We start from the raw sequence: 27,079 nt of genomic DNA, 5'->3' as shown, positions 1-27,079 counted from the left end.
TTCATCAGAAGTGACATTACCAAGTGGAGAAAGTGCCATCCAGTGTCCCAATCTTTCTGTTACAGTAGACACCCAACTAGCATGGGAGAGTCAGGCCAAGGGGGCAATGGCTTATTTTTGAACAGCCAAAGATAAAATGCAGAGGGGAGAGGGTATTAGGGAGAGATCCGGGCACAATCACTGTAATTTGCGAGATTTAAGTCACTAAGGAATTGCTTACGTGAGTAAGCTGTACAATAGCCACTCTGGGAAGGAAGGAAGGAAGGAAGACGGGAAAGAAGGAAACCAAACTGGTGGTGGTAATGCCTATGTACGTGCTTATTGAGAGCATTAACATGAGGAACTAAAGAGAAGCTAACCTACCACTCTAGGGTTCTTTGGTTGGGGCAACAGAAAGTGATCTGTGTGTCTGTATTTTAATGTTGATTTTTTTTTTTTTTTTGCTTTCAATAGATAATGCATGCATGCAAATGTTACAAAATGCAAAAGGTACAAAGGGTTACACTTTGTCAAAAAGACATCCTTTCCTCCTAGCCACCAGTTCCACCCCCCACGGACAACTATTGTGTCATCTTCCATAGAGCCAGTTAGTCTTTCTGTTTCTACATGCGCTCACACACACAGATATAAAAACATGTGTACACACACATACACACATGCAAATACAAATATAAATGCATACGTATACATATGTATGTACTATACACACACAAACATACTCAGATACACACATCTCACACACACACACATGCATGTATATATACCTACAAACAACCATGCACGCACACATGCAAACACAAAATACACACATGCATGTACAACACACAGCTAGTGTGTATTTGTATATACACACAAAGTACACACATATACCTGCACACACATGTGCACATACATGAATATAAACACATGCATTTATATGCACACACATATATACATACATACATTAAAATCTACATATGCACATAAACATATACATCTATATGGAGTCCTGGTGTGGTGCTGTGGATTAATGTAACAGCAATGTCGGTGGTTCAAGCTCACCAGCTGCTCCTAGGAAACCCTACACTGAGTTGCTATGAGTCAAAACCGACTCCACGGAACTTAATAACAACATCAAACACATACGCATATACACATGAACACACATATATGCACACATGTATACATATATGCACATATTCACATCCCTTGACAAGTACATCTTAAAATTCACTTCCATTTTGTCATGGTTACACATCACACCCAAACATTGACATACATACATACATATATGAGTAATACTTAGATATCTGCTAATCTTGTAATGATTGGAAACTTATTCTGCATACCCTGATTTTTCCACTTAATTGATGTCTGGGTTTCCTTTGTCCACTGTAGCAAATGACCACAAATGGAGTTTCTTAAAGCGGTGCACATTTCTTATCTTGCAGTTGTGGATGTCAGAAGTCCAAAGTCGGTCTCAGCATGGCTGCATTCCTTCTGAAATCTATTCCTTTGTCTTTTCCAGGAACAAAAACAGCATTTTGTTAATTTAAGCAGAAAAGGATTTATTTTTATTTTTATGGTTACAGTACCATGCAGAATCCAAGGGAAAGCTTGGAATCAAGGTCCCCAAGAGGTCAGATCAGAGCCAGAGAAGCAGAACTTCCAGGGAAGTGTTTCCAGAACTTTCCTATCAGATTGAATCAGCCTTGTCAACTTAGTGTCAATTTAGTGTCACAACATTTAAGATGCGAATTTGGAGGAGAATTTGCACCGATTGCATTGTTGTTGTTACGGGCTGTTGGGTAGGTTCCAACCCCGTATAGAGTTTCCAAGGAGTAGCTGGTGGGTTTGAACCACTGACCTTGTGGTTCACAGTCCAGTGCTGATCCTACAGCGCCACACCCAGGACTCCATTACCAATGTGTAGTTTCTCAATTTTGATTTTTAAAGACTTGGGCTCCATGCACATCTACTCTTGTTAGCTACCATGGATCATTATGGTCCATAGTGTTTTTGTTGACTTCCTTTTCAGAAAAAGATTGCCAGGCCTTTTTTCCTGGTCCATTTTTTTGTCTGGAAGCTCAGCCGAAATCTGTTCAGCATCAGTACTTTCAAGTCACTACAGCATAGCTGGCTTCCCATGAGATACACTTGCCAGTAGTCAAGCCCATTTTGGAGTCTTGTCGAGACATTCCAGTATTCTCTGTTGTGCCTGTCAGTTGTCTCTGTTCTGACCTTGGGGCTCTACTTAACAGAGTCTCCTTTGCTACACTGGTGGGATCAATTTGCTCAGCCTTCTGCCACCATTTAGAGAAACAGCCTGTCTCCTCCAGAGTAGTTCCATGGACAGCTGAGTAAAATGATTACTTTATTTTCTTCCTCAATAGGAGGGAGAATGCTTTTCCTTCATTTGTGATTAGCAAAGTACTAGATCTGACAGTGGGGAAGAAATTACCTTATCGCCCGCCCTCCTTGTTGTTGTTTTTTTTTTTTTCCTTTTCATCTAACAGAAAATGGTCAACACCAAGGTTTGGGATTCAAGGTGCAATACACACTCTCAACTGTTTTGTTGTCTGAACTTGTTTGAGATTTGAGGGCGTGGTATCAGCCAGAGAGTTAACAGGCTTGCAGTTACCTGTTTACTTCTGAATTCACCATGGCACAGAGAGTCCATATCGAGCCAATGTCTCCAACCAGCCCATTAGTCCAAAAATAGTTGTTGAAAGCCCTATGAAATTTGGGTCCAGAGCCAGGTCCCACAGTGGGGTGGAAAGATGAGCCCACCCAGACCATCTGTAGCTTTTGTTTGCTCTTAGTGATCTTCCCCATGTAGAAGGCAGTTCCTTTGGGACGGGCTGTCAGTCAGGAAGGGTCACCGCAGAGGATGCTGGAATGTGATAACTGGATTAACCTTCTTCCTTTGCATCAGTGGAATCATGAACCTCCAGGGAATAGCTGGATAATAGTGATCTCAAACCTCACTCAATCAGGAAAGCTGCCTTAGAATGAAGCAGGCAAAAAAAAAAAACAAAAAACAAAAAAACCTGACCAGGTGATAGAGAATAAAAAGTCCATAAATATCCTAGATCTCAGCTTGCATGCAGGTCATGGTAGCGATGCATATACTGATGGTTTAAGTTCAACCTTGGAGGCAAGACATGGGCTTTTAGTAAAGATCCCTGTGTGGTTTAGGTGATGTGGTCTCTAACCACCCCCACTTGCTTTCTTTATGATAAAATGCTGCTGAATTCCCTTGACACATACTTCTTAAAATCCATTCCCATCTTGTCAGCGGCTACCAATGGTGGGAGGCGTTGTGGCGAAGTTGGACGAGGAGAGCATGATTAGAAGTCTCAGCAAAAAGACAGAAGAGATGCTAGCATATGTATCTGATATAAATATTATAGTTTTACAGAGACATCTAGATCAATATATGCCACATTTCATCTACCTCCTTGACAAAGTGAGTACAATGTATTCAGGGAAAGCTGTATAGGATTTTCAATTTACTCTGTATGATTTATTGTGACAGGTGAGCTATGGGTTTTTTAAGTTCTTTATACTTGTTCCAGTAAAAATGGATATAGTATCTTTAAAAATAAACAGCTCAGAGCTGTGCATTTTAGATTGTCTTCCTCGAGTGAGGCACCGAGAGATCTAAGACCTCCCTGCTCTTGGGGGACCTGGTTGCGGTCAGATTGGCTTCAGTTCTTGCTTTGTAGCTTTTCTGGAGGAGTGGGGGTAATGAAGAATGGAACCAGGGAATAGAGAAGCTATTGCAGCTGTCTAGACAAGATGCCATGGTGCCTTGTACTTGGGGTTAGCAGAGAGCTAGATCACTTTGGAGAGATTCATCAGTGATGATGAGAGATTGGATGGCCCCACAGTCCAGCCAGTCTGGGCCCCTTCATTATATAGTGAATGTCCCCAGGCCACACAGAATTGGAACTCCCATCCCCTGATACCAGGTTCCTCTCCATGGCACTAGCTGCCACCCTATTCCAAAGGCATCAAATACAATGGGTAGCTCTGCCCTTGGCTGTGCCAATGGTTGGACCTCAGTTTCTGCGTCAGAATGGTGCGGGTTGTGTTACTAGTGCCGTTGAGTCAGGTCCGACTCAGAGCAACCCTGTATAGGATTTTCAAAGCTGTATATCTTTGCTTGAGCAGAAAGCCTCATCTTTCTTCCACTGAGCAACGGGTGGGCTCGAACCACCGACCTTGTGGTTCACAGCCCAGTACTTATCTTACAGACCCACAACACTCCTACAATGCAAGTTGTTGTTAAGTGTGGTCGAGTTGGTTCTGGCTCATAGAGACCCTGTATAGGGTTTCTGAGAAGCAGCTGGTGGGTTTGAACCACCACCCTTGTGGTTTGCAGTCCAGTGCTGATCCTACAGCACCACACCCGGAGTCCATAATGCAAATACTAGACTAAGTATCCTCAGGAGCTGTTCTAATGCTGAGATAAACGTGATGCTGTGGTAGGGAGCCCATCCTTGTCACAACTCCTGTTTTCAGAGGCCATTGAGTCTACCTGGATCCTTCTATGGCATGTAGATTTCAGTTTTCTTCTCAGCGGACAGTAGTATGTCGATTTCAGTGACCTGTTACTCATACAAGAACCACATCAAGCTTCGTCTGACTCTGTCCTTCTGGCACTCTCCATTCCCCTCTCTTATGCCCCTACTGTAAGTCAGTTACATTAAGTTGAACAGCGTCAATGGTTTTGAGCTCTGAAATTGAAGCCCCAACTCTCCTCTGACGTTCAGACTTTGCTGGCCTGTCACCAAGGGCAGAAAAATAGATGGAGAGATAGTGCTTGGTTTCATTGTAGAGGTGTAGATGGCAAATCATGGGAGGGGATGTGCCCAGGAAGTAAGCAATTGACAAGTTTCTAATGAAGCTGATAGAGTTCATAATGTTGTTGTTGTTGTTAAGTGCCGTTGAGCGGCTTCCAACTCATAGTGACCCAGTATAGCGTTTCCAAGGAGTGACTGGTCAGGTGAGTTTAAATTGCTGACCTTTTGGTTCGGACCAACAGTGCAATCCTGTGCTTATCCTACAACACCACACCAGGGTTACCAGAATTCATTAAAAAAAATTAAAAGTCCATTGTTGATGAGTCCGTTTGACTCATAGTGACCTATAGGACAGAGATGAACTATTCTCAGAGTTTCTAAAGCTGTGATCATTACAGAAGCAGACAGTGATGCCTTTCTCCCACAGAGCAGCTGGTGTCTTCCGACTGCTGACCTTCAGGTTATTAGCAGTCGAGCACTAAACCTCTGTTCCTCCTTAGAGTCCATTAGTTATTGTTGGTGGTGGCTGTGTGCTGTGAAGTCAGTTCCGACCCATAGCGACCCTGTACAGGGTTTCCGAAGCTGTAAATCTTTACAGGAGCAGAAAGTCTCATCTTTCTCCCGCAGAACAGCTGGTAGTTTTGAACTGCTGACCTTGCGGTTTGCAGCCCGATTGGTAACCACTGGTGTCCTCAAGTCCGTTCCAACTCCTGGTGACCCGATGCACAACAATAGACTTCATTATGTTGTTGTTAGTGCCATCAGTCAGGTCCAACTCATCACAACCCTGTATCAGCTTTCCAAAGAATGGCTGGTGAGTTTGAACCACCAACCTTGCAGTTATCCTATAGCACCAACCAGGACTCCATGTTGTTGTTGTTAAGTGCCGTCTAGTTGATTCCAACCCATAGCGACCCTGTATAGGGTTTCTGAGGAGTAGCTGGTGAGCTTGAACCACCGACCTTGCAGTTCAAATGGCTTTGCAGCCTGGCGCATTAACCCACAGCGCCACACCAGGACTCCACTGGGACTCCATACATGAGCATTATTTCTATTCTGATAAAGTCTTGGTAAGTTACTTGTTCTATGATCCTTCAGTTACTGGCAGTTGGTGGGGACTCAGGGTCACTTTTGCCAGAGGAGAGCTGTACTCCTGAGAGTTCTCAGTGTCTGGGCTTTCAGGAGTGGGTCATTAGGCTTTTTTTCAGAGGCATCTCTGGGTGGACTCCAACCTCTAACTTTTCAGCTAGCCAAAAGTCCTGGCGTGGTGCTATGGGATAAAGCACTTGACAGCAAAGTCAGTTTGAACCTCAAGGCAGCTGTTCAAACTCACCAGTTGCTCCTGAGAAATCTATACAGGGTCGCTTCGTGTCAGAACCAACTCAACAGCACTTAACAAAACAAGCATTTTAACTGTTTGCACTACCCGTTCAGCCGTGTTTATGGAATCCTTGCCCAGAACCAGACACTTCCTGCTTACACCGGATAGGTAACTTATTACTAGTTTCAACTTCTTCCCAGAGAATGCCATCTGTTACTATTTTGGCATTTAGGGTGCTTCCGTGTATGTACAAGAGATGTATCTTCTAATCTGAGTTATTATGTAAACTTGAATTCCCTTTGCTCAAGATTTGTTCACAAAACTAAACAAAGCTTCCAAAGACATAAAGTCTATCAGATCAGAAGTGGATATTGACTTAAGTTTGTGGGTTGTATACACAAACCATGTGGCCAGGCCCTACAGAAATCAGTTGGTAAGATTGTCAGGGTTGTAGAAACAAGAGCTAAAACCTTGAACCATCAATAGTGATGGCTTAGCTACCTCCTTCATGGCTTTACCTAAATACTCTCCATTGTTAATGGTTCATTTGAGGCTGGTGGGAAATTCTGTGCTGGGCATGGTGTCTACAGTGGTCATTTGCAGCATATTGGAGCCTTTGGCTTACCACAAATTGGGTGGCTTCTGATTTCTGCCTGTTGGTTACTATCTTGAACTGTCTGTCCCGACTCACCAGGTACAACCTGAATCTAATGATACTGTACTGGTGAAATTCAGAGGCACCCACCAAAGGCCCCAAACTAAGTCTCTCCCCTCACCCATGGAGGGATCTCCAGCACCCCTCCACCATGTATCTGGAGGAAACCCTGTTGACCCCGGCCACCATGTCATGAAGTCACAGAAGCTGAAATCATCCAGCCGATGTGCCTTTCAAGTCCCTGGATGCTGTAAATGGTTAACATGCATGGCTGCTACCCAGAGGCACCTCAGAAGAAATGCCTAGCAATCTACCCTCCCAAAATCACCATTAAAAACCCTATTGAGTTCAATTCTAAAGTGATACACATCCAGCCCCCATGAGTCAGAATCAACAAAATGGAACTTTTTTTCCATGTTGTTTCATCTCCACCACCATTATTTTAGTGAAAATTAGAGTTAGAACCACTCTGTGGAGGGAGGTCAGAGAGGTTATCTGAAAAGAGGCAGATAAGCAGGTGGGATTGTTTGAAGATTAGGTAAATCATGAATATGGAGATTAGAAGATTATGCAAGTCCCTTCAGGGCAAGCCTCCCTCCAAGACTCAAACTCAAGGGAACACATGAGCAGGCATGTAAGCTTGCTGGTGACCATGTTGGTCTACTGGTGAGTGGAAGAGGGGGAAAGGCAGTAATGAAGAAATGGGCTGAGTTTGACTGCGTTCCATAGCTCCCGTCAACCTGGAGATGAGAGAGAGAAGAGGAAGGGCTGGTTGGTCCAAAGTGTGATGAGACCTGGGGACTCCTGAGCCCATGGACAGGGATATACATGGAGGACTAGAGCTGACAGTGAAGTGTCCAGCTGATATGAAGTGAGGGCACAAGAACACCAAAACTTGCAGATAGTAATGGCTTGATGATCAGAACTCAAAAAAAGGTTTTTGATAAAGGAAACAAGTGTAAATTGCCACAATTTGATGAACTTGACCTATACTTATATACGTCATGTTGTTGTTATGTGCTGTGGAGTTGGTTCCGACTCATAGACACCTTGTACAGGGTTTCTGAGGATGTAAATCTTTACGGGAGCAGAAAGCCTCATCTTTCTCCCACGGAACAGCAGGTAGTTTCAAACTGCTGACCTTGTGGTTCGCAACCCGATTCGTAACCACTGTGCTACCAGAGTAGCTCAAAATACTATCTGAGGGAAAAAGTCATCATCCTACCCCCTTTTGTATGCAGGGGTGATAGGGACAGACAAAATTAGACATTGGCTACCTAAAATGGAACTGTTTGAACTGCAAGGTCAGCGGTTCAAACTCACAAACTACTCCTTGGAAACTCTATACTACAGGGTCGCTATGGGTTGGAATCGACTCCACAGCTCTTAACAACAACAACTAAAATGGGGAGCTATAAAGGCACAAAGTGACTGGCTTACAAGTTTTCAAGAGGGGTTTAGTTTCAGACTGTGCAGGGATAGGTAGAATACCCACTGAATAGTTTTCATGTTGTCTAGATAGATCTGGTGAAAAGAGATGGGGATGAGATTCTTTTGATTCAATGGTGAGTAATTGTTACCATGACTAATTGTGACTGTCACAACAATAAAGGTAGAAGTTCTGTAACAGTATGGGGGAGTAGTTAATCTTAAAGTCCAGGAACAGAGGGCCCTAGGACCATCAAGGGAGAAGAGCACAATCGGAGTATGCTTCTCTATCCAGAGAAGCAGTGACACCAGAGACAGAGGCAGAGGTGATGGCATGGAGAAATAGGGCAGCTGAGGACTCTAGACTCAAGGAAAGAGAAAGGCTGTGTGCTGGCTGCCAAGAGGCAGTCTTGAAGAATGTGCCTTTTAGTTGTTTAAATGATTGTATATTCTTGAGTGTTTTTGTGTACATCCAAAAAAAAAAACCCAGAGGGAATAGAAGCAAATGCTGTTGAATGATAAAATGATGAGTGAAAAACTGATGTTTTCCCATGTAAACTATCACTCAATTCACAATGAAAACTTAAAGAAAAGAAAAGATTATAAGATTATGGAGTCTTGGTGTGGCGCTGTGGGTTAATGTGCTGGACTGCAAAGTAGGTTTGAATCACAAGGTCAATGGTTCAAGCTCACCAGCCACTCCCCAGAAACCCTATACGTGGTTGCTATGGGTCAGAATGGACTCAACAGCACTTACCACCACCAAGAGCAACAATAAGAGTATAGGCCAAAAAGCACTTTACAAAGGCTATATGTTAAATAGTGATTTAGAGATCCCGCCAGTTAATCATGTTCACAACCAGCCAGACCCTTCATTAGGTCCTCCGCATGCCCCTGTTTACAGAAAGAGAGTTCTATCTGCTCCCATAAAGATTTACAGGCTTGGAAACCCTGTACAGGGTTGCTATGAGTCGGAACCGACTCCATGGCACACAGCCACGACCACCACCATCTGCTATTTAAATAAACTAAGCTATTTAAATAAATCTACTTAAAGAAACCCTCAGCAGACCTCATGAATCACGTACTCCTCCCTCCCTAACGGGCTCTGATTTCTTAGTTACAAAATGTAGAATTTAGGACCTTGTCCAAGACTATTTAGTTATTTAACACCGGTGTTGAGTTTGAATTCCTAACACGGGCCTATTAAAATATGAATCTTAAAAGGTATTTTTGTAGGTATCGTGGAACCCAACAGAAATGGTTGGGGATGGGAATCTTATTGGTGTTCCTCTGATCACGTGGTGGCAATAATCATCTTCCTTCCTAGGGAAGCACAGCCGGCTCTCAATCTTAGGATATCTTCAATAAATATCTTCTCTCTTCAATAACATCTCTCCTATACCCACTTCCGGAGTCCTGGTGTGGTGCTGTAGGATCAGCACTGGACTGTGAACCACAAGGTTGGCAGTCCAAACCCACCAGTAGCTCCTTGGAAACCCTATACAGAGTGGCTATGAGTCAGATCCCATGTCATGGCAACAACAACATAACTACTTTCACTGGAATGTCAGAAGTCCTAAAAATATTTTGGAAAAATAACTTTTTCCCCCTCACCATCCATCCCTGATGCTCCTGGGGGCCCCCGTCCCCAGGCACTGGTTGGCAGCAGCAGATCTGATGCAGATGCAAAGTTAGAGAAGCAGCTTCTCCCCATCCATCAATTCTAACTGCAGTCCAACCTTTTTCAGTATGTGGGCTCCTTGATCACTTTCACTGTATGGAAAACAAGATGGAGGGAAATGATTATTGGCACAAAAGGAGGAAGCCGTAAATCTTCAAATCAGATATAGGACAGATTGGAACAATATGAGTTCTCCAAGGTTGCCTTGATAATGTCCCTAATAACTCTCCTTGGGCAAAAAGGCAATCTGCTTTCAATCAATCTCTTTTATTCGGAGCAAAAATACCAATTATGTTGAAGGAAGACGTTTTTTTTTTTTTTCCTTTCTTTCTTTTTGATAAAGACTGCTTTCCACCCCAGAAATCATGCTAGAGCTACAAGATATATTTTCGATTGTCTAGAATCATATTGGACAGCCAGCACCAAATGAGAAAAGACAACCCTTTTGTTTTTTTTCGGTCTCTTTTCTTGCCAGCATTTGTCTACTTCTTAAGAGAAGTGAAAGCTAATTAAAGGCTTAAGGGATAATATTGATTACATTGGAATATGTTTTATACGCATCCAGCACATTTTCAGCTAAGAGGACCCTGACTCTTTCTAAGGCTGAATAAATCAGTCTGACTGAGGGGGAGAGGGAGAACTCATCTCCTATTCTTTTCCTTTGCACACATCGTTCTCAGGGATGAATGATTTCAGAAGAGGAAGAGGGAATGCTGGCAGATGCCCATTGACTTCTTTGCATACCGGATAGAAAGGACGAATGTTCAGGCATTTCCCTGGACCTGTCATTGGTTGAGGACAGCTTTGAGTCACAACCAGGTTTATTGTGGTACAGAGCTTTGAACTTGCAATGCCTGGTGCAATAACCAATAGACTGGAAGGGTGGTTCAGACTTCAGTTTCCTCATTCATTCATTGAATGAATGATTTCCTCATTCATTGATGGTAATGGTGTGCCACTGAGTCAGTTCCAACTCATAGCAACCCTGCATAGGGTTTCCGAGGCTGTAAATCTTTACGGGGGGCAGAAAGTCTCATCTTTCTTCTGCAGAAAGACTGGTAGATTCTAACTCCTGACCTTGCGGTTAGCAGCCCAGTTTGTAAGCCACTACGCTACCAGAGCTGTCACACGTACCTTTGATGGCAGAATAGGAAATCAGAGCTGACTCCCTTTCCCCTTCTTGTAGGGGTACCCATTTTTATTGTTGTTAAGTGCAGTCGAATCAGTTCCAACCCATTAGTGACCCAGTATAGGGTTTCCAGGGAGTGGCTGGTGAGCTTGAACTGCCTACCTTGCAGTTGAAAATCGACCTTACAATTCAGTGCATTAGCCCACAGTGCCACACCAGGACTCCATTGTTGTTGTTGTTAAGTACCTTGGAGTTGGTGCTGACTCATAGTGACCCTGCACAGGGTTTCCGAGGCTGTAAATCTTTATGGAAGCAGAAAGCCTCATCTTTCTCCCATGGAACAGCTAGTAGTTTCGAACTGCAGACCTTGAGGTTAGCAGCCCAATTCGTAACCACTATGCTACCAGAGCTCCTTTAGTGGGGTTCATATTGACCTTATTGTCTATCTTGGAAGTTTGTGGTCAGCAAGCATTAGAATTACACAGGAAGTCCCATTGTCATGTGTGGGTAGTCAAGTTGGCAGAAGGATCCTCTTGCTTGGGCATGTTCTGAGCACAAGGAACAGATTCAGAATCAGAAATCTTCTTCAGAACATGGTAATTCATTGACACTACGTTTTTGTTCAAAAAAGATGTACATGTGCCACAAGAAACATGCAAATACCGGGCATGAGTAGAGTGTATAAAATTTGTATGCTCAGTTGACATTATGTATTCTGATAAACAGCGTATGTTGCAGTTCTTAAGTGAGGAGGGAGTTAGTCATGTGAATTTCAGCCATGAGATTTAGACCGGAAGCCAGGGGGCCTTCCCTGAATGTTGCAAGTCCAGGCTAGAGAGCAAAGTGATCTTGCTGCCCGTCTCTTGTGAAGCAGTCCACGGACGTTTCTCCCTCCCTGTGTCCGATCACTAACTGTACCACTGTAACAATAACACTCCATAATGGTGATATTATTAACTTCACCATGCACATTATTGATTTACTCTTTGTTCTGCATGATTATCCTTTCACCAATGAGTTTACTGCATTATTCGCACACACTTAGTCAAGCACCAAATTACAGCAAAAGGGCAGGCTCTTGTAATGACACCTAATGGGACATTGCCTAAGTGATCATCACTGTCTCCTATTAAGAGCTGCCTCCAGCCAGTGAGCACGCCGCCCGGTTGGAATGCGCAAGGAGCAATTAGGAAGTGCAGGAGACCTGTTCGTTCTCAATTTTACCCAGCAAATTACCATCCCTCATGTTCACCACCTGCCCAAGTCTCAAAGCCCAGCCAGAGATTCCACCCGTCATGATCATCCTGAGTGGGCTAGAGGCCTAGGCGGAAACCCTCTCTGTACACTGTCTTCGCTTTCATATCCACATGGCATTCCTGCTGTGGTCTTGGGAGTTTGTCTTGCACCAAAGCATTTCCTTGGAATCATGTAGCAATTTTGAGCAAGTGGGCGGTATGGTAGCAGCCCAGAGGAAAAGCCAGATTGGTCCAGGAGCACCATAAAGTTGTAGGGTCTGCTCCATTTCTGGCCAAGGTACCCTGTCCTGAGGGGTAGCCACCATCTCCAGAGGTAGAAGTCCAAACCACCTTAGAACAGAGCCGTCATTTCTGCCCTCTTCCCTTCCTGGCCTCTTTCCATCGTGGGGTAAATTCCAATTGGCTCTCTTGGACATCCCAAGTACCCTAAGGATGTAACCCTCTCAGGATGTACAGGCTGCTTGCCTGATCTCCTATTCCATAGGCGTACCATTCCATTTAGCCCTGAGTAATGCTCACTTACTGTAAAGTGTTACATGCCCCACTGTCAGAGGAGTTATGGCGGAAAAATGCAAAATTTCCTTTTTACAGCTTATGGCCAGCAGAGCCTATAATGTGTCAAGCCACACATTAGCCCCCCTGATAAAAGTCCGCTTTCTTACACACAAAATCATCATTTCAGCAAGATTTGTTATCTCATTACCTGATAAGCTCTATGTCATAAACCAAGACTCATACAGTAAATCTCCCGGGAGGACACTTTGTGGGCAGAAAGGGAGAGATATGAATCTGCAAGAGGCTGGATAATGCAGCATTTAAACACAAGCATAATGTCACTTATTGTTAAATGCATAAAACCACTTGGCCAAACGGTTGTGCTTTTAATAGGATTTTGTGCCGCATCAGGTGAAGAGCCATATGCCTTTTTCGTCTAGGAGTCTCTGAGCACCTGCTAGGCCCGCTGCTTTGCCTCACAGCCCTCGGGGGAATGGGAGCTGGGTTTTATGGAGGCTGCGGGAGGTGATGGATGTTTCCCCTGCAGCTGCTGCTTGTCCTGTCTTGCCAGGGTGTGGGTGCTAAGGCGTCACCGGGTCCAGTGGATCTAACCTGTCTTTCCCATGCAGGCACATTGTAGTCTGTGGACACATCACTCTGGAGAGTGTTTCCAACTTCCTGAAGGACTTTCTGCACAAGGACCGGGATGATGTCAATGTGGAGATTGTCTTTCTTCACAAGTAAGCAGCTCCTGTTGTTTGATAATCCCTTGGCTCAACCCTGCACCATGTGTGGGGACTCCCTGAGTGGGGGTGATGGCAGCAGCGTGAGGGGACAGGGCAGAGTTTGTATAAGCTATCCCACCTGCTGGTGTCTTTGAAAGGGTCAACCCAGAACCAAATGGAAAGAAAAACAATGACTAGGTAAATGAGGAGAGTCGAGCCTGCCTCCGGGTTAACAATTCTAGTGCTGAGAGTCTGCATTCCTCTCTGGAAGAAATAGCATTGCAATTCATTCTTGGCCCTATACGTCACTACTGTCCCCTCACAGCCTGGGTCTGTGGTGTGATGCAGGTATGTCTGCACACCTGGATGTGAGATGATTAGCTGTGTGCTGTGGTCAGTGTGGGGAGGTAGGAGTAAGACACTGCCCAGGCCAGACCCACACATAAGAGGGAGCAGTGTGTGACGTGACGACAACAGCCGCAACTGCCGTTTTTAGCAACCTTCAGCAAGGGATGCTTTGGAGTACTATGCCTGTCACTGCACATCTGTCTGATGCCTTCAGCCAAAGGGGTGAAGGTGTATGCACTGCACTCAGATCACATGGTCTGAATCTGGAGTCAACTTGGCACTCAACATTCACAGCCATGCAATGGGGTGATATGTATGATTCCTAGCTCAGTGGGCTGTTGTGTGGAGTGAGGTGAAGTAGTCAGGAATCCTTATAAACTGTGGAGCCAGGGACACAGGAGGTGGTGGAGAAATGTTAGTGAAAACAGAGGAGGCGGCACAGCCAGATTAGGAGGTACAGCTTATTTTATAGATCGGGGAAACAAGCCATTAACCAGAGGCGCTGGAAGTTTTTAAGCTTTCCCTGGTCCCCTTATAGATAAAAGGTTGTCTGCCATAGAAGAGAACTTGGGGATTCAGTCATCTGGCAATGAAGATGTTTGGGGGCCAACCCTGGCCCCCTGGTATAAAGGGTTAGGACAAAGTTCATGTAGTGATGTTGGGTCAACTTAGTGTTAAGTGCTCTGAGCTTCTCCTGCTCTAGGGTCCACTGAGACATCTGAACCCTGGGTTCACTTCCACATAGGCTCCTCGTTCTGCGCACCCCCTTTTTCTGTGATCTCTTCATAGACTGCCCTGGAATTAGGTGCTGCCCAAATATCTGACTTGCCACCATGTTTGAGAACTAGCATTTTTCATTGGAGTGCTGGAATCTCCAAACTCTGGGACGATATGCCCGGCTGCAGCAGTATAGGAACAGGTACCCACAGGCCCAACTCAGTAGTTCATCAGTGACTGTCAGCCACAAGGCCTGGCCTCGGCAGAACGTGTTGTCCAAGAGAAGTATAGTATGTAGGTTCTGCCCACATATAACTTGGGGGAATTTAAGATGAGCCCATGTGCAACCATTAGAGGATGATGTAAGATCCGGAGTAGCCAGTGAATCCGTGGATGCTGAGGTCATTGTAATTAAGATGCGAATCACTTGGGGCATCAGTATCAGGGAGCACTTAGTGTTGCTAACGTAACCGGTGAAACAGGAGAGACTTGGAATGGACCCTTGAAAGCCTTTGCGTGGGCAGCTACTTTTCTTCCCCCTCCTCGCTGCTTTCTTCTGAATAAACAAGCTGGCAGGTTCAATTGTTAGGCTTAACCTTTGTGTTCCCCAGCATCTATGGGTGTCAGACTTGGAGTGGATGTCCCTGTCAATTAACCTCTCTCAGCTTTGGGTTAATAACATACCTTGCACTAGAGTCGTTATGAAGTTTAAGTGCTTCGAGCAGTGTCTGCCACACAGTAAACACTTAGAAATGTTAGCATATTATTACTACTAAATATGTCATAAATGTTAGGCAATAATTGATTTAACACTTGGAATGTTGTTTTTTAAAAAAGGCTCTGGCATTGACTCTGACTCCAAGTGGCCTAAATGCCCCATGGGATTTCTAAGGCTGTAACCTTTGTGCTATAACTTTCTCCTGCACAGCACATGAGAGATTCCAACCGCCGACCTTTCTGTTAGTAGCCAAGCACTGTAACCACTGTGCCAGCAAGGTTACTACTTTGCACTTCACAGGTTCTAATTGAATATAGATTCCCAGTGCCCAGCACAATAATGTATAGATAGAGAGTAGGTGATTTCCATCTCTGTAGATTTAATAAATGGATAGGTCAGGTTTTTAAATCTTTGTTCTCCAATGGGAAGGAAACATATGAAGTCCTACAACTCAACATACACTGTGGACCCTGTGTGTGGATCATGTCTATGCAAGACGAGTGTAGAGTAAGATCCCGCTGTCTAGGGCTTCTCAGAGGTGACCTTTCTGAGTCAGGCCTTGGGAGATGAGAAGTCTGGGAAGAGGAGAGGCAGGCACATGGTACTTACGGTGGAGGAAACAAGAGGACAGCTCTCCTAGGAGAATCTTTGCCCAATCCTCATGGCCTCAGTTTCTCTGTTCTGAACGTAACACTTCCATCCGTAACAAAGTCTAAGACATTTGGCTGCAGGCTGTAGAATGTTTGTGTGTGGGGAACCTCGTCCTTATCCTGGGTAATGGTTTTGCTATTCCTTTGACCTGGGCTTTACTTCTCTTGAGTGTGAGTCTTGTATTTATGGCAAGAAAGGGCGCTGCTTGGAGGGTGGAAGCCCCTCCCAGACCCCCCTCTGTAGAAATGAGAGAAGGGAGGTCATGGAAGCAGAAGTTTCTGAGTTCACTGGGTTAATGACTCTTTCTTCTCTCCCTGCACAGCATTTCCCCTAACCTGGAGCTTGAAGCTCTCTTCAAACGACATTTTACTCAGGTGGAATTTTATCAGGGTTCAGTCCTCAATCCGCATGATCTTGCTAGAGTCAAGGTAAGGAAGAGCTGGTGACTTCTGCTTTTAGTCTATCTTGGGGTGGAGGGTCTGACTCGGAGGTGAGGGGATTTGCCTCCTAGGATGGCTAAAAGGCATCTCTTCAAATGCTAATGGTATACATCAGATACCACCAGTCTTGATGACATCCTTCTACTGGTCCCAAGACTTTGTTTTGCTGGCTTATACTGGGCTTCCTAAGCATTCCATGAGTGGGTTTGTCATAACTTGCTAACCAATTTGCTCCAGCTTATGATATTGCCATGCATGTGAGAGCAGAAATGAGCTCCACAGAGTTTTCCATGGCTGAGTTGTTCGGAAGTACATCACCTGAACTTTCTTCTGAGGTGCCTTCGGATGGATTCAGACCTCCAACCCTTTTCAGTTAGCAGTCAAGCACGTTGATCATTTGCATCACCCAGGACTGACTCCCTGGACCAGTCGTAGCCTGAACTTCTTTAGTTGGCTCTCTCAATTTCCACCACTTCTAAGGAAAGTGGTTCAGTAGTCTTAAATACAGCATAATCAAGTAAGTCCTAGCTTGAATTTTAACTTGGACTCAACAAAGTCGAGGCATTTATTTTTGAGATCTGTACGGATTACTCAGGATGGAGGATAAAATACAATTTTAATAAGCCAGAAAATGTTTTGAGTCTTTTTTTTTCTTTCCATCAAAGACTTTATGTGCAAAAACATAACCTGATAGTATTTGGTACTGGGCAAATCTGCCTTCTCACAAGTTGATGAGTGAAGTACATTTGTGGATTAGAGGAGAAAGGGATACAACAAAATGGCATCTGTAATTCACTCATTTTGAAGTCCTGATGTGGCTCTGTGGGCTAATGTGTCAGACTGCAAAGTCATTTTAACTGCAAGGTTGGTGGTTCAAGCTTACCAGCTAGCTGCTCCTTGGAAACCCTGTACAGGGTCACTATGGGTCAGAATTGACTTGACGGCACATCACAACAGCAACAACAATTTACTCATTTTACATGTATTTCGGAAGCATGCTCAGTATTTACATGCCAGTGGGAAAACATGAACGTTCTGAAACCACTAGAGTGCAAATGCACACTGACTATTACGTAATTAAGGAAATAATTTAATTGGCACATATGAGTAATCCAAAGGATTTCGGTAATTTTTTTGGACTTTTAAGGAAAAGTAGAAACAAGTTTTGATATCTGACAGTAAGTCAAAAAGCATTGCTACTTGGGTTCCAGTTCATATATGCATAGGTTTATTCCTAATGAAACATGTTTAAACATGTCTCTGTGATCAGGAGTTGGTTGCAGACAAGTTCTCTCAATAATACACTTGTCTAAGTGTCATTAGGATGCCTTCAAAGAAGAGGTCCAGTCAAAGCAGTGGCTTCTGAGAGGATCTGCTAGGCCACTTAAATTCAAGGCTGACGAGTCGTCTCAAAAGTTTATGGCAACTGTATTTTGGGATTACAGAGTGGGTAATCTTGATGCCTTTTTTTCAAAAGACACAGGAGAATCATGGGACTTATTCAGAGGAAGTTTTAAGAAAAATGAAAACTGCTTTGGTCAGAAAAAGACCAGGAAAGGGGTACCTGGGAATGTTTTTCATCATGACAATGCACCTGCTCATTCTTCAAGTGGAGCAAGTACAGACCTAGGAGAATTTCACTGGGAAACCTTACCTCATCCACCCACAGTGCTAACCTTGATTGACACTTCAGACTTGCTTTTATTCTCAAAACTCAAAGGTTTTGTGAACAGGAAGACAATTCAAGTCCCTCAAGGATGCCAAAGCTACTGTCTTGATATGGTTAATATCAAAGAGTACAGAATTCTTCTGGAAAGGTTTAGAAAGATGGCAACACCACCTTCAGAAGTGCATTGAGCTAGATGGAGGATATGTTGACAAATACCAGCTTCACATTTAGATACTTCTGTTTAATAAAGGTTTCTATGAATTTTAGCAATAGTTTTGTTGTTTTTTTCTTAACTTGGTACTGCAGAGGAGACCATGTTGTTGTCGTTAAGTGCAGTCGAGTTGATTCCGATCCATAGTGACCCTGTATAGGGTTTCCAAGAAGCAGCTGGTGAGCTTGAACCACCATCCTCGCAGTTCAAGCAACTTTGCAGTCTGACGCATTAGCCCACAGCACCACACAGAGGAGACCATACCCTTCCTCAAATGCAAGAAGGGTCTATGAAGTATAAAATGCCAAGTAGGACAGATTACTGACCTAAGCCAGAATGAGAATTCTGTGTAGACAGTCCAAGTAATCTTAATAGTATCCACACATGATCCTAATGTGAAGTCTTATGAGACCATATGTTATTGTTCATAGACGTAATTTAAATATAAGCAAATATCAGCATTATAAAGTTCATGATCTTCTTTAAGGATTTTTTTGGCTCGTGTTTCAAGGTGTCTGGGTGACACAAGCAGTTAGGTGCTAACATAAAAGGTGTCAGCTGGAACCCACCCAGCTGCTCTGTGAAGAAAGACCTGGTGAACTCTGTAACAATTAGAGGCAAGGAAACGCTACGCTGTCACATGGGGCCTTCACGAGGTGGAATCTATTAGATGACAATGGATTTGGAGTTTGGGGTTTGATTTCTCTAAATAAGTCAGTTGTTGTTGTTGTTGTTGTTAAGTGCCGTCGAGTCAGTTCCGACCCATAGCGACCCTGAACAGGGTTTCCGAGGCTATAAATCTTTACGGGAGCAGAAAGCCTCATCTTTCTCCCGTGGAGCAGCTGGTAGTTTCGAACTGCTGACCTTGCGGTTCGCAGCCCGATTCGTAACCACTACGCTACCAGAACTCCTAAATAAGTCAGTAGATTATATTATATGATCGTATGTAACATATAGATTTGTGATCTTTTGAATATCTGAGTAATAATTGTATACTGAAGAAAATGGAGCTGCTATCTGACCCCCTCTTATTCCACAGAAAAATAAAGCTGTGAAAAACAGTTAGATGAAGGACTTGGAAGTCTGAATTTCTGAATCCCCAACAGCATTGTTCACTTGTTAACCTGCCAGAGGGGTTTCACCTTGCTACATACATGTCCCAACTGGGAAAATTAGGATGATGCTTCAGACCACGAGAAAATAAGGAAGGGAAGGAACTGAGAAGCTTAATTAATTGTTAATTTAGAGAAATCTAGAAAGCCTACACGTAAGTGACTATGCCAAATGAAAAGTATCCCTTATCAAGGAATATGATGTCCCCTCCAGAAGCAACAAGTTGAAATTTTTATACCATAACAAGAATTTTCAGCACACTTTTGACAAAACTAAAATCTCTGAGGATTCGTATTGTGATATTTTCTTTCCAGTATAAAGCACTAGAAAGTTCCCCTAGAGCTGTCAACAAAGAGAGGCTGCAGCCAGCCACTGCTCTTTATATTTTGCGATTTTCCTTTTGATGTCTTAGATAGAGTCAGCAGATGCGTGCCTAATCCTTGCCAATAAATACTGCGCTGACCCGGATGCTGAAGATGCCTCCAATATCATGAGGTAAGCTCAAGGGGATCTGGGAGGGTCATGGCACTCAGCTTTCCACTTAAGACCCTTTGAGTCCTCTGCAGAGGGCCATCCCTCCTGAACTCCCTGCTCCCAAGATACCCCACACCTTGCGCATACGCCTACCTGGGGGGAGCAGTGGTGGGTGAGAAGGGTACGGTGCTTAACAGTTGGGAGCTCTAGACTCACAAGTGGCGTAGGTATGAAATACTTAGAAAAGGAAAGACAGATTTAGATGGGTGAAGCACCCCCTTCCAGGACCTCTTCCCTAAGAGGGAGTGGACCTGAGGGATGCAATCTGGGGCGCTTTGTCCTCATGGGACATTTGGCAATGTCTTGGGACGTTTTTGATTGTTACAACTGTTACCAACATCTAGTGAGTAGAGGCCAGAGATCATGTTACAATATACGAGGTATCCCCCTACAACAGAGAGCTGTGGAGCCCCAAATGTGTAATAACATGTGATTAATAACCTGTAGCCTCCTTTCTCCCTCGAAAAAGGACTTCCTTCACCGTTAAAGCTTATTTCAATCCAACCAAAACCAGACCCATTGTGGTAGAGTTGATTCGAACTCAAACAGACCCTGTAAAATAGGCGGTCAGTCTTTACGGAAGCAGACTGCCTTTATCCTTCTGCGGAGACACTTATGAGTTCACACCACTGGCCTTTTGTTAGCGGAGGCGTGCTTTAACCACAGAGCCACCAGGGATCCTGTTTCAACCAGTTTCCCAAAATTAGTTTGTTTTTCTTCACTGAAAGTCTTCTTAGGGCTTTTGTGTGTATGTATATATATACTTGTTGTTGTTGTTGTTGTTAAGTGCCGTCGAGTCAGTTCCTATTTAGGGTTTCCGAGGAGCAGCTGGTGAGCTTGAACTGCCGATATTGCAGTTCAGATGGCTTTACAATCTGGTGCATTAACCCACAGTGCCACAACAGGACTCTCTCTATATATATATATAGAGAGAGACATAGATATAGATATATAGATATATAGATGTATATAATATATATCTATATCTATATAACAATTATATATATATATATATATATATATACGTAGTGGTTATGAATCAGGCTGCGAACCTTAAGGTCATCGGTTTGAAACCACCAGCCACTTCATGGGAGAAAGATGAGGCTTTCTACTCCCGTAAAGATTTACACCCTCGGAAACCCTGCACAGGGTCGCTATGGGTCGGAACTGACTCGATGGCACTTAACAACAACAACAACAATATATATATATTATTGTTAAATGCCTTCGAGTTGATTGCGACCCTGTATAGGGTTTCCAAGGAGCAGCTGGTGAGCTTGAACCACCGACTTTGTGTATATATATATATATTTTTTTTTTTTCCGCCCCCCCTCCCCCCGGTGTAAATATGAATCTCAGGAACAATGTTCTATAGTGATTTCTCAAACTTATTTAGACAACACACTGCCCTATGGATTTCCTGAAAATGGGTTAGGTCCATTAATGCAATCTTGACTCCAGTTCCATCTTTTAGTGTTTTTCTCATCTCAGAAGAAAATGGTTCTGATTTTGCTTCTCCTCAGGCCGTATTTCAAATGCCCTGTGACTGCGAACTGACCAAAAGTTGAGATGTTTTGCTCCAGTGAAAGTCCCTTTGGCATTCCTTTCTTCTCTAGTATGAGCTGCAGTATAGTTGGCAGAGGTGGGAAGGCCTCCTCAAGAGAACTTTCTGGAGAGGAGATGAAGTAAGGGAAAGCTCTTCTTTCCCACTGCATTCCCAGAAGCTCTTGCCTAATTGTGAACAACCATTCTATTGTCTAGACAGAGCTTCCTGATACCTGCAGCTTCGTTACTATATCCTGAGCATCTACCTGAGGCTGAGGGTTGAATCTTTTTGTTTTGATTTGTTAATGCTTTATTGTGAATTACGTGATAGTTTACATGGGAGGACATCAGCTTCACATTGATCCTGTCATATATTGTTTCCTTGCCATGGTTGCAGCCCTTCCATGCATCATCAATCAACCAAAGGGTATACCCTGCAAACCTGCCCCCTTGTTGTCCGCACACTGCCCCTCTCTCTCTCCAGATCCAAAGTCTCCAGCCACTCCATCTCCCCATGTCATCATCTCTGCCTCCATCCCTGGCATCACTGCTTCTCTGGGTAGGGTCCCACTCTCTGCTCTTCTCCTTTGACGGTCCCAGGGACCTCCGTTCCTAGACTGTAAGGTTAATCACTCCCCTCCCTTTGCCCCAAAACCTCCATGAGGGTTGAATCTTTACGGTGCCAACATCTCCTCCTTTGTCTTTGCTTTTAAGCTGTGACCGGAAGTGACAAGTGCTTCCTTTTCCACCAGTTCATGGGAAAATGGAATGAAAGGATAATGGAATTTTTCTATGAACCTTTTGAAGCCCCCCTTGTGTAGAAAGCCAGATGATTAGCAGGATACCAAGGCATAAATGTGACTGAACAAAGGTGGACTCTGATGTTTAATATTACCCTCGTGGGAGAAAGATGAGGCTTTCTGCTCCCATAAAGATTTACAGCCTCAGAAAGCCTTACAGGGTCACTATGAGTTGGAACCTACTCCACGACTCCACGGCACATAACCAACCAACCAACCAATTCATTAACCAGAACCAGAATTAAGACTCAGGGAGCCAGGGGAAATAGGAAACTCAGAGTTAAAAGTTGACTCTGCCTTCCTTTTATTCGTCTAGTTCTCCTTACTTCTTAGTTTAATGAGACCAGTCTGCCCCTTAACAAATGAAAGTCAAAGATACATTTGAAATGAGTAAAGGCAGAGAACAGGTGGATATTGTTCACCGGACTTAAAGAGTGACATGGGCCCACCATCCTTTGCTATAGACATGAGCCAGTGCAACACTTTTGAGAAACTGAAATGAAATCCTTCACATTCATAAAGTCCAGGGTGAATTTGTATAGGCAGAGGCTTCAGAAAACTCCAGGCCTCAAATTCACAAGTTGCAGCTCTCAAACAGAGCTACCACTGCCTTGCTTTCCAGTGTCTTTGCACACAAAGGGATGGCTATGGTGTGTAGAGTACATCTTGGTGGGAAGTTTGTGGAGTGGTCATAATAAATACACCAGTATTTCTGATCAGGCTTAGAGGGTGGGCCTTTCTGTGGAATTCCATTCTTTAGCCTTTCTTGTCACAGAAGGAAATGCACAATGTCACCTCTGACAGAGCTGGTAATGAGAAAAAACATCACTTACATGTGGAGAGAGGGTTTAATGATTTCAAAGCATTTTCACATCTGGTCTCCCATTTGCTGCTCATACCAAGCCTGTGAAGTAAATAAAGCAGGTACTGCTATCCCTGACGTCCAGATGAGGAAACAGGCACAGAGAGCCCTGGGATTTCCTGAAGGTCATCCAGGTCATTAGTATAAATGCCTGGACCCAGGTGGAGTCCTGGTGTGGCGCTGTGGGTTAATGCGCTGGATTGCAAAGGCATTTTGAACCTCAAGGTCGGCAGTTCAAGCTCACCAGCTGCTCCTTGGGAACTCTATAGTGTCGTTATGAGTCGGAACTGACTTGATAGCACGTAACAACTGGACCCAGGTGTTTGCATCCCGTTAGCACCCTGCCATAGGACGATGAATTAATTCCTTCCCAAAGGTGGACATGGGAATTGAGGCAAGGATGGAGGCAGACGGTGGTTAATGCTGATTTAGGGATGTTTGAGGAGGTGGTTCCCACCAGACTTCAACCTCTGCAAAGCCTCGGTCCTTACCTCTGACCCAGGGTCATCTTTCAGATGCTCTTGACTGTTGATGGCTGAGGAGTTGCTCTCCTCCAGAGTACAGCTGGGAGCTCATGCTGGGAGGGAAGCCAAGTGCGTGTGACAATGAGATTAATCTGTCATGCTGCTTGCTTTGTCACTGTCATCTCAAGTTGTTATCTTGGAGAATTTAATTCCACAGCAGGGTGTTTCTGGACTCATCCCTAGGGCATGCGAGATTGGAAACCTTGAACGTGCCAGGATTTCAACCAGCTTCAGATGCCGATGTATGCAATATACTCGAGACCCCTGCTCCAGAACCCCACCCCTTGCCCAGTACACACATACACACACATCACCAAAGCATCATGGAGACCCAGGACAGATTCTGTGGTGGTTCAGTGTTTTCTTTTTCACTAAAATAAGTATGATGTGGGAGGTAGAAAGACAGTTTATTAGCCTCATGCTTGCAACTCTTGTGAGGGGCCTTGAGTGTGGGAACCCCTCATCTCCACTTGTTGTTATTAAATACCATTGAGTCAGTTCGCACTCATAGCGATCCTGTAGAGGGTTTCCAAGAAGCAACTGGTGGTTTTGACTCCCTGACCTTGCAGTTAAGAGTCAAATGCTTATCCTACAGTGCCATACCAGAACCTCCATGTGGAGGTCATCAAATGAACCTTCCCATCAGTCACCTCTTGGATGAGTTCTCAGCATTGTCTCTTTCTTTTTTCCAGAGTCATCTCCATAAAGAACTACCATCCGAAGATCAGGATCATAACTCAGATGCTGCAGTATCACAACAAGGTAAGACAGCAAGAGACTAGCCCGGACCCAAAGGCACGGGGCCAGTCTCTTCTTCCTAACCATAGCGATGTATGCACACATGTGGACATACATGTACACACATGCATACACACAGTCTCACTCAAAAGTCTGGATGCAGAGGTCTAGTGCATGGAAAGTTTCCTAGGACTTTTCTATATCTCAGACACCTAGCTTGCCATTGGGCATTGGAAGGAAACTCTTGATGTCTGCATTTGTTGGATGCCTAAGTTGGCGTGTTTTTAGGTCCCATCCAGTCTTAAATTCCACCAAGCACTCAGTCCTCAGTCATCTTTTCTATGAACAGTGATTGGATTCTGGTTGCGTGGGTCTCACTCTAGCGTATAGCACAATGGATATAGTATTTTGTGGCTGCAGAGATTGAACACTTAAGTTGTAGAAAGTGCCTCAGTGTGACTTCTACGTCTGAGACCAGGTGAACTTGAAGACAGGTAATGTACTCTAGGTGGAGAATGTGGAACATGTTCTCAAAGTCAAGTGACAATGTGGACAGATGAATTTTGGGAAATAGCTATTGTTCCAGGATGACACGGAACAGAGTTCCCCAGTGTGACAGCTTACCCATGGCTATTGGAAAGGTCAGTCCGTGTGGGTGTTTTCTCTGTGCCTTACTTCTCTCTGTATTTATCCCTCATCTGAAGGCAATGGCCCTTCTCTGAGCCTGCTAGTGCACTCCCAGGTAGACAGCTTTGGGGGAGGGAAGGTGGCACATTTTCTGTCTGACATGGAGCTGGTTATCGCCTTAATGATGCATTTCGCAGCTGGAGACTGCTCAGTCCCTGGAGTCAGGTGTCCTGTATGAACACAACACCTCCGGCTGGGTTATGAGCAAGAGCGCGCCCAGTTGATTGGCCATATTCCTTACAAAATGGGCAATCCGGTGACCCAGAGAAGATCCCATTGTGCCAAATGCACCCGCTTCGTGCCATTAGTGCTTAATTGCTAGCAAATGCTGACCCATTTCACCGTGTAGAGGACATCATGGACTGGAATCTAATGTTGGTAACTGGCCCACCACTCAGAATGACTGCTCACTACCACCATTATCCCCACCCTCAGCAGGTGGCTCGCTTGCAGAATGCGATTCTCTCCAGCCGGTGGGCTAGGTAGTGGACACCCAAGGTCACATTTCCCTGTTGTTTACCTTCTAGAAAACCCAGGGACACTGAAGAGAGAAAGTGAGAATATTGGTAATTCACAAGCCTCCGTGCAGAGAAGCTGTTTTGTTTTGTTTTAATGGAAGCCCATGTAGGTGGAAGTGAATTTTAATAGCAAAGCTGTGTGGCTGGTGACAGCTCTTGAGGGAACACGTTCTCCTTTCATTTATGATTTGAAATTTCATTTGGTGTGGGAGTCCTTTAAGCTTTTGTTGAGATTTTTAGCTGAGTTTAGATTGAATAGGAAAATTAATGCTGTAATGTTTAGAAAGAGACGTCAGTTGCTTTATTTCTGCTTCCAGTTAATGCTCATGTAGCACCCTCAAGAAATAAAAACGGATTTTAGTTCTGTGATTCTTATCCAACTCCCAAGTAGTTCAACCAACCTGGAATTCAGGCAGCCCTTGGTCAGTGTTACCGTGGTCATAGCCACCTGAATGCCATTCACAAATTTCTGCATTATATTTATTCCAAAACAGTGGTGAAGGGTGAAGATGTTCACCTTTTCAAAATGACTACTCAGAACACATTTTGTTTAGAACACCCCAATCTGTTTGAGTTTCAAGGTTAGGAAGAGTCACTTAAGGAAATCTTTCCCTGTTAGATTACTAAGGAGGAATGATGACTAAGGCACACCTAAGTCAAGTTCAAGTCTTTATAGTTGTCTCATACCCTTGCAAAAGTTAGACAATGAAAAAGGTAGACCGAAGAAGAATGAATGCATTTGAACTATATATGATGTTGTGAGGGATATTGAACATGCCATGAACTCCCCAAGGAATGAACTAGTCAGTCTTTGAAGAACCACACACAAGCAGAAGGCTCCTCAGAAGCGAGACTGGTAAGGTTGTGGATTGCTTACTTTGGACACGCACGTCATTAGGAAAGGACTTTGTATTTGGTAGAGTGCAGGGTCCTCGGTGAGATGGGTTGACACAATGGCAGTAACAATGGCCACACACATACCGACAGTCCTGAAGTGGGTACAGGACCAGTCAGTGTGATGGTCTGTTGTACATGCGGTCTCCATGAGTCAGAGCTGACTTGATAACATCTAACAATGACAACAAGGGGAATTTTCTCTACCATACCATTGGGTGGAGGAAAGACTATTCATCATCTTCTAGACATAAGAAAAGAAAGTACGCTGGGCATTGTTTGCTGTCTCATTTCTTGTAGAAATCCAAATTGTTGTTGTTGTTCCATCAAGTCGAGAAATCTGAATGGATGCTCTTAATTCTACTTCACAGTTTGACAGTATCTTCTAAGATGTTTCTACTTCTCTTTTCAGCATTTTCTGTTCTTTTTAACTTTTTATTGTGAAGGGAGTGAAGGTTTATAGAGCAAATCAATCTCCCATTCAACAATTCATATGCATTTTGTTTCATGTCATTGAATGTAAAATGTAAATGTAAAATTGCCTATCCCACTTCTACCCTTTGATCCCCATTTCTAGTCCTTCTTGTTTCCTAACCCTTCCTAACTTTTTCCTTGGGCAAATGCCACTCT

The 27,079-nt window shown here is 44.0% G+C and overlaps 1 protein-coding gene across 31 annotated transcripts in view; it reads left to right on the top strand.

The window, feature by feature from the left end:
- The window catches only part of KCNMA1 (potassium large conductance calcium-activated channel, subfamily M, alpha member 1), a 1,077,241-nt gene that overhangs the window by 738,337 nt on the left and 311,825 nt on the right, over positions 1-27,079 (top strand). For all 31 annotated transcript variants that reach the window (XM_006837432.1, XM_006837421.1, XM_006837418.1 and 28 more), the window contains 4 exons: positions 13,385-13,495; positions 16,237-16,342; positions 19,760-19,842; positions 24,305-24,374. In XM_006837432.1, the coding sequence (XP_006837495.1) occupies positions 13,385-13,495; positions 16,237-16,342; positions 19,760-19,842; positions 24,305-24,374 (370 nt within the window). The remainder of the gene's footprint in view (positions 1-13,384; positions 13,496-16,236; positions 16,343-19,759; positions 19,843-24,304; positions 24,375-27,079) is intronic.

The sequence above is a fragment of the Chrysochloris asiatica genome, unplaced genomic scaffold (assembly GCF_000296735.1).
Source record: "Chrysochloris asiatica unplaced genomic scaffold, ChrAsi1.0 scaffold00020, whole genome shotgun sequence".
Lineage (NCBI taxonomy): Eukaryota > Metazoa > Chordata > Mammalia > Afrosoricida > Chrysochloridae > Chrysochloris > Chrysochloris asiatica.
Note: the sequence above shows the minus strand (reverse complement) of the source record. Positions and strands in the feature narration are given on the sequence as shown.